This window comes from Zosterops lateralis, assembly GCF_965231275.1.
Source record: "Zosterops lateralis genome assembly, chromosome: 1".
NCBI classification, from domain to species: domain Eukaryota; kingdom Metazoa; phylum Chordata; class Aves; order Passeriformes; family Zosteropidae; genus Zosterops; species Zosterops lateralis.
The window spans coordinates 14460673-14474243 of record NC_139762.1 but is presented as its reverse complement, the minus strand read 5'-3'; the positions used below and the strand labels follow the sequence as shown (position 1 = coordinate 14474243).

Genomic DNA, 13571 nt, shown 5'->3' with positions numbered 1-13571 from the left:
GTTTCCGCGTCCCTCAGGGCTCCGGCACCGCCCAGGGGACAACCGGGGGTTGTGCCACGTCCCTCCCTCAGGTCAGCGCAGGGACGGCCGGGGCCGGACCCCGCGGCCGGGCCCAGCCAACCGCCCTTATCAGCGGGGCCCGGCCGGCGGCACCGCCCCGCTGTCGCCCGCCCGGAGCGCGGCCCGGGGAGCGCGGCTGTTACCGGCCGCCCCCGCCCCGGGAGCGCGCGGCCGCCCCGCCCGCAGCGCGGCGCGTCCCGCCCCGGCCAATGGGCGGCGCCGGCGGGGCCCCGCGGCAGCGGTTGGTCAGCGCCGCGGCCGTTGCGCCCCGCGGCCGCCCGGCACCGCCGCCCGCGCGCGGCTCCGCCTCCCGCCGCGGCCGCTGGCGCTGGGAGGCCCCGCAGACGCCATTTCCTCGGCGCCCCCGCGGCGGCGCGGCTGCATCAGCGCTGACGTGAGAGCGACGTGCGGCTCCGCCCGGCTCGGTCCCCCCCACCCCCTGTGACGGGGGCAGCACGTACAGGGCGGCGGGTGAGTGCGGGAGGGGGCGGGGACACGTGTGCGCGCAGCCCGACCCCCCGCGGGCCGGGAGCGGGGCAGCGCGGAGGGCAGCGGGCGGCGCGGCGGGCAGGGCAGGGACGGGCAGGGGAGGGCAGGGCAGGCGGGGGGCGCTGTGCCGCGCTTGGCTCAGCCCCGCCGCGGGAGCGCGCAGGAGGCGGCGGGGGCGCGTCCCCGTCGGCAGCCGGGAGCGCGCCGTGCTCGGGGGCGGCCGCGCGGAGCCCGCACGGTGCCGTGGGGCCGCCCCGAAGCGGCTCCGCATCCCGGGAATTGTGGAAGGGCTGCGGCTTCGGAGCCGCTCGGGCGACACGGCGCTGTCCGGGCTCCGGCAGGCGGCGGCTCCTGCCCTCGCTCAGGACGGCGGCTCGGCTCGCCCGGCGTTGCGCTCGGAGCGGGGGCAGCGCCTGCCCGCGGCGGGCACGGGGCTCTGACGGCCCGTCCTGGGCCCTCCGCGGGGCGCCCCGGCCGAGGGGAGCGCGGGTGCCCCGAGGCGTTTGGCACCGGTTACTCCCGGTTATGCCCCTGCGCACAGGGCTGTCGGAGCTCGGTCAGAACAGGTCGGGAGGGATCACGGTGGGCTCCATGAGTCCGAAATCTTGCTTAAAACTTTGATCCTTTTGTCTGCATCCCCCACTGCTGTGATAGCATCATTTTTGGTGCTGAGTGCAGCCGCGTGTTCGGTGATTCCACGGGGACTGATGGTCGATTGATCCTCTGGCCTACCCAGGGGCTGGTCGGGCCCTTCCAGAGGGGCCGTGTGTCCTCCCAGCCGGCTCTGCACCGCCCTGTCAGGATGGTTGGGCTGGCAGGGGCCGAGTGGCCGAGGTGCTGTGCTCTGCCTGTGCTCCCAGTAATGGCACGTTGGAGTTTTAAAATTTTGGGGTTTAGGGTTTAGCTGAGGTATTCGGGGAAGAAAACGGGAATACTGAGAGTGTAGAAGACACAAGAAGCTTAGTGATGAAGCTTCTGGTGATACTGAAAACTGAAAATTAACACTTTCAAAATAGGGTCTGTTGTGCTGTTGTACATTTTGCTTGGCTGAATTCTGTGACTACCTTATCAGCTGGTGTCCTTCACACCACCAGGGTGGTAAAACAGTACAGAGTTCATACTTGAAAACACAACGCTCTTCTGAAACGAGTCCATTCTGAGAGTTGCCACTGTGGGGTCATCAATAAATGCAAAACAGGTGTTTGTAAATTCATGTTCTTGCTTTCTAGTAACTCCCCTGTGAATAAAAGCCTTCAAAACGATTTGGAGCAAGGGCTGAAACATACTTTTTTAGCCCCTTACAATTGATTTCCTTGGTATCAAACCATCTTTGTAAGCAGTTCCTGATGTATAAAGGATGGTTGAAATAAAAAAGTTGTTATTTGAAATGTCTCTGGGTATTTATTTAGACAGTCACACACTTCCAGTTATGCAAAATACTGTAGCATACAGTCTAAATAAAATACTTCCTTTGAAGTATAATTTCACCAATAGACATTAAATGCATTAATACGCAGTGGTGTAAAACAAACAGCATTATTGGGAGGAGTGAAAGGATTTCTTGTGCTCTTTATTGCAGAAGAACATGTCATGATAGGGATGCTATCTTTCATTTCTTACCTATGGGCAAAAATATAACAATTTCACACCTCTAGCTGTAAATTTCTTCAAATTTTCTAGGAAAAAATCCTGTTTTCCTCTAGCTGATTCCATCTGTCAGATTTCTCCTGTCAGGGGTGGTTCATCTGATCGCAGTTGAAGAAGCTTTTGATGTGCACTGTGTGCATCATCTTGGTCAGTGTTTATCTGCTACTGACCTGCTGCCCATTAGTCTCAGTAACTACAGTAAACATGTGCTCAGACATACTGAAATGTTGCTAGCTCGGTAACAGTTAAACTTCCTGCCAGATCCTGAAGATCTCTTTGCAATGTAGGAAGAAGCAGGTATTTTTGCTTACACTTTGGAAAACCATTTTTGTCCCCTTTTTATGTGAGTCCAAGGTATAACTTGTTTATTAATTTAAAAATCCAGACTAGTATTTAAAATTGTTGTTCAGTCTTTGTAAGCAACTAAGATAAAAAAAAAAAATAGAAAAAAAAGTATTAAAACTGAGCATAAGACTAAAACTTGTATATAATTAGTATATACAGTATATAATGAAGAAAAGCATTATATAATTCTAAACAGGACCCAAGACCACCTACTTTAAACTATTTGCTTAGTTTTCCTTTAAAAATAGAGGGAAGGTGATGTAAACTTGTAAGTGTGATGTGTACTGCTACTGATAGACTTTTATAAAGGATTTTAAGGGCTTGGCAGAAAATTCTGTTTTTCTTTCTTGGAAACTTAAAAGCAATGAATATGTTAGAATTTGCTTGCAATGCAGACTGAATGTGGCATGTGTGGAAACTGTTTTCTGAATTGGATTAGTAACGGTGTCATGCCACAGTCTGTATTACTGATGTTTTAGAAAAAGCATAATTATAATATTGCTCAGTATTTTTTCTGTGTATTTATTAAAAAGCTTGATGTAGTCATGTTGACATCATATGTACAGGAAATAAAACCCCTGTACAATTCAGGTTATAAGAATGCTCTGAAGGCACTGACAGTGTGAAATTTAGGAGCTCCTTGGCGTGCCTGGTCTTGAGCTGTGTCCAAGCCCACATGAGCTGGCAGAGCTCAGTGTTGCTGTGCCACTGCTGACCCCATGGGCTCAAATGACTGCAGCTGACCTGCCCCTGCCAGTTCACTGATCCCATGGTTGTGTCTGTGGAAGATTCCTAATCTTGTAACAGGTCTGAATTGTGATACTAATGCGCTACAGTTTAAGTCTTTCTCACTGAAGTTTTATGCTAAGATAGCTTATGTATCTTTTAAAATTACTCATATACTTTGTTATTTGTGTTTTATTTTTTTTAGGCTGTGACTGGATCTTTATATTTGGATGTTATTTTAAGTCAAGTCACTTTTTGGTCACAGAGGTTGTCAAAAAGAAGCAGGTTTGAACTTATCTAGGAAAAGTATTTCACTATGTTTCATAGTAGTGATTGCATTTTATGGCAGTACAGATTTTCAGACTTTATTCCACCCTGCTTAAGTTTTCCTTTAAGTATTCATTTGTATTAAGAGTCAGAATATACACAATTGCAGATGGGAAATCTATATAAATTCTAGAGTTTTCCATGTATATCATAAATCTTAATTATGTTTGTCACTCCACTGACATGTATAGTTCTTGCTGTTGTTTTTCTAATTAAATATAAATGATCAAAAACTACATCCCTCTCTCTGTACTGCATTTTGCAAAATACAAGGAATAACTTAGTTAGTTTTCTGCTGCACTGATACTCTTTTTGTAGCTTTTTGGTAACTTAGTGCAGCCCTGCAGATGAAAAGTCTTAGGGAGAAAAATCCTGATAAAATAGTAGAAATAAATACATTTTCATACTGTTCTGCAGTCAGTGAGAAATTAAGCTAAAAATTAGGAAATTAATTTTTTCCAAGATGAAAAATGGCTCTTTCTGGGTAAAATTTCTATGAAATATATTCAGTGGGAATAAATTTGAAATAAATACTTGATTTTTTTTCTTAATGGTAGCTTTTCTGTGACAGATGGCTCTGGATACAAAAATACTTCAGGGCCTTCGTAAAGTGAATTAATTCTGACTATTCCCATCTTTAGGAAGAGATTACAATGAATATGTTGCCAGTACCTATGCATTATTTACTCTTTCTTGGTGTGTGAGCTATTCTGAAGCTTATTCATATATGAACCACATAGATCTTTCATATTTGAGACTCTGTGGGTGGTCCTAGTTTACAAAGGAAATTTTTTTCTACTTTATTATTGTTATTATATTGCACATATATAAACCAGAATAGTTTAGTTAGATAACATCTTCTTATAGGAAATTATGGTGAAAAGCTTGGTGAAAATATTTTCCCTAGAGCTGTTAGATTGGTGAATTTTAGTAGATATATAATTAGATTGTATCTAAAGAAAAAGGTAATTAGTGGTAATTAGCAAGACAAAAACGTAGGAAGATTTTAGGTGTAAAATAGCTCCCTATATTCTAATATTCATGGCTCCCCATGATTCTAATCTGAATTGATACTGGTATAGAGTATGTAACTTCTCTGAGCAGAAATGCTCATGTTAACCCATAAGATGTTGAATTGTTTTGCAGCTTTGCTACTATTAGCCATAGTACTGTTAAGTCTGTTCAGTACAGTACCACTGAAGGCAAATGAGCTCTAAATATGCTTCTCTGCATCATTTGACTGGGTATCTTTTCAAATTTTCATGCCTTTATTTTGGGCAAAAAATTGATTAAAAAACCCCAGTAAAATTTATTCTCTTCAAAGATTGTGACATGTTCTGTAAAATAGTGCCACAAAAGGAGTTTGCTTTACATTTAATTGTATTTAATGTAGTTAACTTATAACATGTGGGACTAAATTCCAGAGCCTCAGAGTCAGGTTTGTAGCAGTCCTTGCCTGTCTCTTGCATCTCTCAGTGTAAGTCCTGAGAAGTTACCAAAGTAACTATCAGTCAGTTGAAGAAACTGAACTTTGACTTCAGTCAGGCTTGGCATCCCCTTGTTACAGAAACTGAACCTGGGGAGCCGAGATTTGGTGTCTCTAAAATCCCTCACCTAATATCATGTCTTCCTTTTGCGGCTGTCAGTTGGTTGTGTAAGTAGGGTGTAGGTGGGAGCGTGGCTGCAGGGCATCCTGCCTGCCTCTGCCTGACCCTATCCTGTCTCTGTTCTGTTTGTAAACTGACCTGTTGCTATGGTAATGTTTGACATCACCTGTTCAATGTTGCACCTTCAGTGCAGGGTTTGGTAGGAGAGGAAGGGAGCCGAAGAGATCCAAGCTCTTGTTTTAAAACTCACACCTTCCGTTATGACTAAGTGTGCCAAGAAATATCGGAAAGGAGCTGTCAGGTAATTGTATTTTTATATAGCAGATATATAGCAGATTTGGAAGTTTTCTCTATGAAGTTTAAACTCTTAGTTTAAACAGAGGGTCAGCAAGTTGCTTATTTTTCAATGAAATCGACCCTACTTTTAAACCTGTAAAATGAGAAGAATTGTTGTGACTCTTCAGCCGTGAGTAGTTTACAGACAATTCAAGTGTAGATGGCAGCAGGGAATAGGCATCTTGGAAGGTTCAAGAGGACTGTAGCAGCCCATGGCTGCTGGACAGCTTGAGGCTGAAGGGGCCTTCTGTGTGCAGCACTGCCTGCACTGCACGGGATCCTGGGACTCTGCTTGTCCCTTCCTGAGAACCATCTCCAGAAATGCCTCTCCCTGCAGCTTTCCAAAATACTTGTTTTAGAGCTCCTGGCTATATGAGTGAATATTTTAATACAGGGGAATGAAGACAGGACTTCAATTTGACAGAAACATACTTATTTTCTGTCTGCTCCAAATAGTTTGGAATTACTCTCCCTAGCTGCCTGTACTGAGTTATTTAAATGTATATGTACTTACTTTTAGACTGATGACCATGGAAATGGTTGAACAGGATGACAATGCAGTGGATTCTATGACTGAGAGAAGTGCTGGTCACCTTCAGAATCAGCCAGGCCAAAGTCAGATTTCCTCAGGATCTGAGGTAAGTTGGAATGTGGAAAGATGAGAAGAATCAATGAAGTGATACTCAGAGCTGCAGTGATTTTTAAACTACCCATTTGTATGGCATTCTCATGTTTTATAAGTCTTTCTTATATTAAATAGGAAAAATACAGCAAAGGTATACTGGAAACTATGTCTTCAGTAGTTAACAAAGGACTAATATAAAATCAGGTCTGTTAAAAGGTAACCTTTTTAGGAGCCCGTTCAGACCAGAGTGATCAGTAGACACGTGGGTTTTTTCCTTTCACTTTCACAAGGTGCTTGTTGTAGAGATGGGATACAGTCTTAAGAATTGACGTGACTACAAGATCAAGCATATCTAAACCATTTGTGTATCTTGAAGATGTGTTGTGTAACAAAAATGGAAACATGAATAAAAAACCCCATGGTTCTCTTTTAGTTCCAGTTTTTACACTGAGTGTATTTCATCTAATCACAAGTACATTTTAAATGTCTGCTTGTTTTGTTTCATCTCTGTGTATCCAATGACAGTGTCTGGACTAATAAAGCCATACTTTACATGTTTTCTATGGTTGCTCTACCTGGATTATTCTTTGTTAGTTAATAGATAAAAGATTATATAGTGACAATTCTCAAACATTAAAAATATATACTGAAACATTTGGCACTTGAGAGAAATGGTGTTCCTGACAGCACTAAGATTTATAGCTTCAGAAAAGTGTATGGACCACTTTAAAGGATCTTAAAAGCCCTTTTTTGAATAAAAGAACTGATTTTAAAAAATGTCTTACAGAATTTTTTCATCACTGAATGTTAGAAGTTATTTGCTAAGATTTGATGCCATATATTTGGTATGTTAGATACTTGATTTACATTATAGGTATGTTTTTAAAACTCAAAGCAGCTGCTCTTTTTGTCAGATCTTCAGACACAAAGTAGACTGCAAAATATTTATCAGCCTTTTTTGTTGGTTTTGAAACATGCAGCATTGGGAGTATTGCTTGTTCAGTTTTTTCTTTTGTTTTTCTTTAAGAATTTTATTTGGTTTGTTCTGTTGATGTCATCCCTTCATTTCTTCTTTAGAAGTTCTGTTCAAATTTTCTGTTTTAACTTCATAGGATGATTGATGTGTACAATCTATTGGCTTATGCAATAGTCTGTGGAGAAGACAGCTGTGAATTCTGCCACTTGGGATTTTTAATGTGGATCCAGAGACAAAAGTGTCACTAATGCTGTAGAAGAGTTTTTGCACTCCTACACTGTGCAGTGTATAACACTTTCTATGTTTGTCTGCATTTAATGCTTGAGTCCTGTGTGTGAATTTTCAGCTGTACTGGGTATGGGTCTCATACCTTCCAGTTAAAATGAGTAACTGAAGTATTGATCAGTCTCCTTGGCTTAACACTAAACTGAAACATGTACCTCGGTTTGAAGGCTGAGGGTGACAGTCGGGAATTGGCATCTGGAATCCCTTTTTTGGTCAGATGGCTCAGAGAGCAGTCCCGGGTCTGTCAGAGCTGCTCGGGGCAGGTACCTGGAGCTGCCATCCCTCTCCCGGGCTCCCAGACAGGTGGGGCTGGTGCTGCTGTCCCTCCCGAGGGCTCCGGGCCTGTGCTGCCCTCACACACCCTCAGCCCTTCAGCTGCTCTGCCACAGCATTTGCTGTGGTAAAACTGCCCAGGCAGAGCACTTACTGCTGACAGGCCTTGTTGAGACGCTCCTTTGCCTTAAGATGAGTAGGCTTTTCTTAGCCTGTGTTCCTACCTGGCTAGCTTGGAAGGTGAGGGGCTTTGCCATGGAGAGTTGGGCCTGGGTGTTGAGGCCTCTGTATGGGACATCTGACTGGTTTTGTGGTGGTCCACATGGGGAGTTTGTGTATTTCTGAGGAATTTGTGTCTGTGCCACTTGTCTAGTGCCTGTGTATTTTGACTGTTATGGAGGAGCAGAGATCCCTTCTCCCTGTTTGACCTGTGGAGGAGTGCAGTTAAGAGAAGACAACCACTACAAGTGACTGAAATATCTCGTGCCAACTTCCAATCATCCCTCCTACTAATTTTGTTGCAAATTTGCAGAAATAGGAGATATGGGTGACTTGATTCTTACTGAGAGCTAAAATGCCTGGTCACTGAAGCTGAGAGCTCCTTTTCAGATCTCTCCGAGGGAGGGGGAGGATGGTGGCTTCGTTTGTGTTTTTTCTAGCAAAATATTTGTTCAACCTTGGTCTTGATCAGTCAGAAGTAAAACATTTAATACACTCTCTTTTAATTTGTGGTTTTCTGTGTATTATCAAAGAATTAATTGTAGAAGGGTCAAGCTTGGGAGAAACCTTTTAAGATTATCTTAAGCAAGCAGAGTCAGCCAGAGCTGTGTCTGCCTGGGTTGTAAATATTTCCAAGGATGGAATCTCTAGAACCTCTCTGGGCATCTGTACCAACAGGGGACTGCCCTTCCAGTAAGACAGGTGGAGTTTTTACGTCCAGATGGAATGTAATGGTTTTTAATGTGCTTGATATTTAATTGAATTATGACTTTGGTCAGGGAGTGACTAGCAAAATGCTGAGGGAGGGATACAACTACATAGGAGTTGGGCACCATTTTAATCTTCTTCTCGGGGGAGCAGCTGACTTATTTTCCCCCTCCTCTGTAGGCTTTTTAAAGAAATACCTGCTACTTAGTTTTAAAAGGCTGGACAAGGTACTCCATAAGATGATAATCTCTAGAGGGCAGAGATTGTTTTGTGCTGAAGCGTTTTTAATGTCTCCGCTGTTGGGAGAGAGAGGACACATTAAGAATGTGTGGGCTGGAGCACTATGATGTGATGGGACAACCTGTAATGGTAAAAAGAACCTATTATACATTATTTGTAGAGGAAAAAATAGTGTTTGCATTTTGTTCTTAGCTTATGTCATAGATACTACTATATTCTCCTGCAATTTTTGTGCTGAAAGTAAAAATTGCTTTTTCTACTAAAGCAAAAATGAGTAAATTTGAAACTAGCAAAGACAAGATGCACTTTCTGTCCATTAAATTGTTATTTTGTAAATAAAATTACCTACCATAGGATCACTTTATAGTTGCATTTCTTGCATCCATCACTTTTAGCCAGTTGATGAATTAACATGGTAATGTTTTTGTGATCCAGCCACCAAAATAAATAGGTAAGAAAAAAAATTATTGGTGGCTGTCTTTAGAAGCAGTTGAAAATGTGCAGAACACCTGTACAAAAGCTTGATGTCTTTGAAGAAAGAGCAGAGGTATGAGATGGAAAATTTCTCAACCTGTTTTGAGCTGAGCTCCATGGGTTGTCTCACATGCACAGCTCATCTGTTGTTGCATACAGAGCTGTACTTAAAAGGAAGCTAATTTGTATTGGAATATTCTAACAGTACTGATGATAGTCAAGCTTACATCTTGGAAGACTTATATCTGCAATGGTATTCAAAGAGAAATTAGATGTTCCTTTTGCAGGATTTCTAGAAGCCATGCTGCATTCTATGTTGCTCTGTGCTCACCCACACTAAATATAACAATGTAAGATCAATGCACTTTAGCCTTTCTCAGAGTTGATAAAAACACTTTCAATTGTGTTTTCTTTCTCCTTTAATTCTGCATCTTGATGGATTCCTCTTTGGTTCACTTTTTGTTAACCTTGTCATGTTGTCTATCAGTAGGGCTGTCTGCTGACCTTGTCTGAGATACCATCTGTTGGCCTCTTGGTGTTGGCCCTGAATTAGACATATGTCAGATTTACAATGTGAGAGCTGCTGTCAGAGAGCATAGGGAGATTTTCAGGGAGATTTTCAGAGCCTGGAGCACGTAGCTATTGCAAGCTGGGACTGTTCAAGTTTAGCACTCTGTGGGGGTTGTCCTTGTGGGCTCCTGACATCAAACAGTTGAATCTTGCCCCGTAGAGATTGAGACCTGTAGCAGTTTGCTAGGCTTTTTAGGTAAGGCTCTAAAACAAGCCTGCCAAATGCAAGTGCTGGCCATTTAGCAAAGTTGATGTTAGAGGATCATAAATGTGCAGCTAATGTCACCATTTTGTGCTTCCTTGAAGTGTATGGTGGCACCAAATATCTGGAGTCAGCCTAACCTTATTTTCCTTTAAAGTAGGTGCTTCTATTTGGCAGTGGTTTTGGAATTCATCAGAACATTTTTCTCTAGCTTTTTCTCATAGAGGCTACTCAGTGCCCAAGTGTGGCAGATCCTTTGTTCTTTGGTTACGTGATTCCAGTGTGGATTGGCCTTGACTTCTAGAGTCCTTGTAGTATTTAAAGTCTATAGCAGGGGCAGAAATCAGATGGGCCTGTGTCCTGTGTTCATTTGGCAATGCTGAAGGTATGAGGGGTTGAATGTGAAGGTAACCTCACTAGTCCTTAGCAGAGAAAGGATATCTGACATTCACAGGATCCCCAGGATAACTGTTCAGATGGACCATGTATCGTGAAGTGAGATGAATGATGGGCAGCCTCTGTCTGCAGGAGTGTGTGCCTCAGTAGGAAGGGCAGTACCTCGTCATCCTTGCTGGCTACTTTTGTCTCCCCATGTAGAAGAAGGAGCACTTACATTTCCAAATATCTGAGATATGGGACCATACTGCTATTATGGGTTGCATGGTTGGTATTTGTTGAAGCTGTTGGGCGTGGCTGTTGCGTGCCTAGCAGCATGGAACCCATAGAACGTGTTGAGCTTCCCCTCAGCCTCTGAGTTCCTGAGTTGCTTCTGTGGATTGTTTTCAGTCGCTGAGCCAGACAGTCCTTGAAGTAATGATGTTAAAGGTAGCATTGCTCATCACTGATGTCAGAAACAAATTTCTTTGCCAAATCTGTTTCAGTCAGGATTTACGCATGATTGCGTGAAAATGTTCTAGTTTTTCATTTGACACAGGAATATTCAGCTTAAAAACTGTAAAGGGAAATCTGAATCAAATTCTAATAATAATTTCCAATATCTGTAAAAGTGATGCAAAGTATGAACCTTGAAAATTTTATGATACTACCATCTCCCCTTACCTTAGCACTTATCCCCCTTCATTTAATATCTTATCTGGATTAATGGGAATAAAACAATTTCTCCTGTTATATTCTAAACTTTAGTCTAAAAGAATATTACCTGAGTGAGGTTTTATTTTTTTTTTTTTAACCTTTGGGGTTATACTGAATTAGGAGCTTTAAAATGAATGTAGTTCCTTAATCTCAAGAACTGGATTATTTCCTGATTAAGTGTGACTGACCCATTGTATAAACCAAAAAGAAACTTTTAAACTGTTCACCTTTTACTGTTTTATGACTGTTGTACTCAGAAAGTTTTCTGACCCACTGAGTATTGTATCAAATTGCAGTTTTCACAAAGAGAGCAGTAAATGGAAAGAAGTTGCCTTTGTAATGTTTTGAAAAATCAGCATGCTTTGTAAACATTTAGACTGCTCAGTGATTGCTCCTTGAAGCTTGGGTTTAGGATGTAAGCGTTGCCACAAAATAGATCATACTCTTCAGATCTTTGAGACTTTCTAGAGCTTAATCTCAAATTTTTATTTCTGACAAATTTCTCGTAGCATTAATATTTGTTGAATAGGTTGAGAAGACGGTTTATATTTTCAATTTCCCTGTCACCATTTCAGGCCATTTAAGGAATGATTTAAGGAACTCATTTCAGGGTTAAAAATGCCCTCAATTGTTCTGTTTTCTGAAAAGTGGTTCAGTTTCCTATAGAATTGAACAATTGCATACTGAATGTTGACAAGATCCTGTCATTGGTTCCTAGAAACATTGTTTCTTCGAGGCAATTTGAACCAACATTAAGACTTTTTGATAGCAGTGTATCTTAATAGTAGTGAAAATCTTTCACTTGCTTCAAGAAGGGATTATTTCCTAGACAAGTAGTATCTTATGAATCAGGAATGAAAACTGCTTTTATATTTGGATTTAAAAAACCACTTCAGTATAAATACATAAAAAATACAAAAGTTTCTTTAACTGTTTTTTTTTTTTTTAATATTCAGTATTATTCATTTTTTTTCTTCTTACTTTCATCTCATTTTATATTTACTGCTCATACCAGATACCTTTGGAGCTGACAACAAAGCTTGGAAGGGAATAATAACAGAATTTTATATTTGAGTCTGAGTTTATTGTTGAAGATGCAGAATATAGAAATAAGACTTTTCAATGCAGTTTAATTGAAAACCAGTATTTCTTTTTATGATATGGTTTATGTTTGTCATTGTCTTCCTTTTCTGAGTTTAGAGATGTTTCATCACACAAATTGAGATCATAGTGTTTTCCCTTTGCATCACTACTTGTTTCTGTTAATAGATTTAACAGTAACAGCAGAAATATTGAACTATTTCTAAGCCATAGGTGTTAGTCCATTAGTTCTCAGCACTGAGGGTTGAGAGCTACATGCTGGGGAAAGCTGTTCTATGGCTGTGTTAGGCTTAGAGAAGATTCAGCTATCCTTTATTTTTGTTGTTGTTTTGAAGCACGGATATACTCCAGCTCTCTTTTTCTTGATATATATAATTATATATAATAACAGGAGTCCATTAAACTAAATCAGTTTACAAATCCTTGTATGACTTTATTTAACAGGGTGATTTTTCAGTATCTGAAGAATTCTCATGTCTCTTGAGACATCCGAAAAGCCTAATTTCTTACTTAATAAGCAAAGCAAAACTAAAGCAGTTGTAGGGTTTTTTTCCCTAAGAACATTCTGCCCTTTATGTTGTTGCAGTGACATTCCACTCCAGTGAATATGTATGAGTTTTGTTAAATTTCTGGAGATTGTTCCTAACCTTCATGCTAGCAACAGCAGATCTAGTGTGTGATGGCCGAGGGTTGGGGTTTTTTTTGATTGAAAAGAAAATACAAAGTCTCTGGAGGGAAAAAAACCCAAATAATTGCAGTTTGTTAGGGTACAGATTTAAGCTTTCCAGCCTTTTACCAGTAAAACTAATTTATTTTTATGTGTGACTATTATATACATCTAAGGTATTTTAGATGTGGCAACAAAATCAGTTTGTTTTAGTTATCACTTCTAAAAGCATTTGCTGAAGTCTTAAGGCATCTTACTTAAACATGATGATTGTAATTTTTGCAGGTTTCTGTAGCTGCTTCCAGTGCTGGAAGAGGATCTCCAGCTGTAACTCTAGTGCAGTTGCCTTCTGGTCAAACTGTTCATGTCCAGGGTGTCATTCAAGCCACACAGCCCTCAGTCATTCAGTCACCACATATGCAAGCTGTTCAGGTTAGCTTTTTTATTGTTACATTTTCATGAATATTTGGTATCTCGTAACCCTTTTCCCAACCCACCTTCAGTTTCTCTTCATTCCAACCAGTGCTGCAAGATTTACTGAGATGGCACAGGAAACAGCACGGGGAAAGGTGGCAAACATCCAACCAGCAGCAGCTCTACAA

At 41.7% G+C, this 13571-nt stretch overlaps 1 protein-coding gene across 5 annotated transcripts in view; it reads left to right on the top strand.

Moving 5' to 3' along the window:
• The first annotated feature begins 409 nt into the window (after window positions 1-409).
• Window positions 410-13571, top strand: part of CREM (cAMP responsive element modulator) — a 35684-nt gene continuing 22522 nt past the window's right edge. For 2 of the 5 annotated variants that reach the window (XM_083856265.1, XM_083856262.1), the window contains exons 1-3: window positions 5403-5502; window positions 6058-6175; window positions 13255-13401. In XM_083856265.1, coding sequence (XP_083712391.1) covers window positions 5462-5502; window positions 6058-6175; window positions 13255-13401 — 306 coding nt within the window. In that variant the 5' untranslated portion in view covers window positions 5403-5461. Of the gene's footprint in view, window positions 532-5398; window positions 5503-6057; window positions 6176-13254; window positions 13402-13571 lie in introns of those variants that run through there. The other 3 variants (XM_083856264.1, XM_083856263.1, XM_083856266.1) reach the window with 3 other exon arrangements.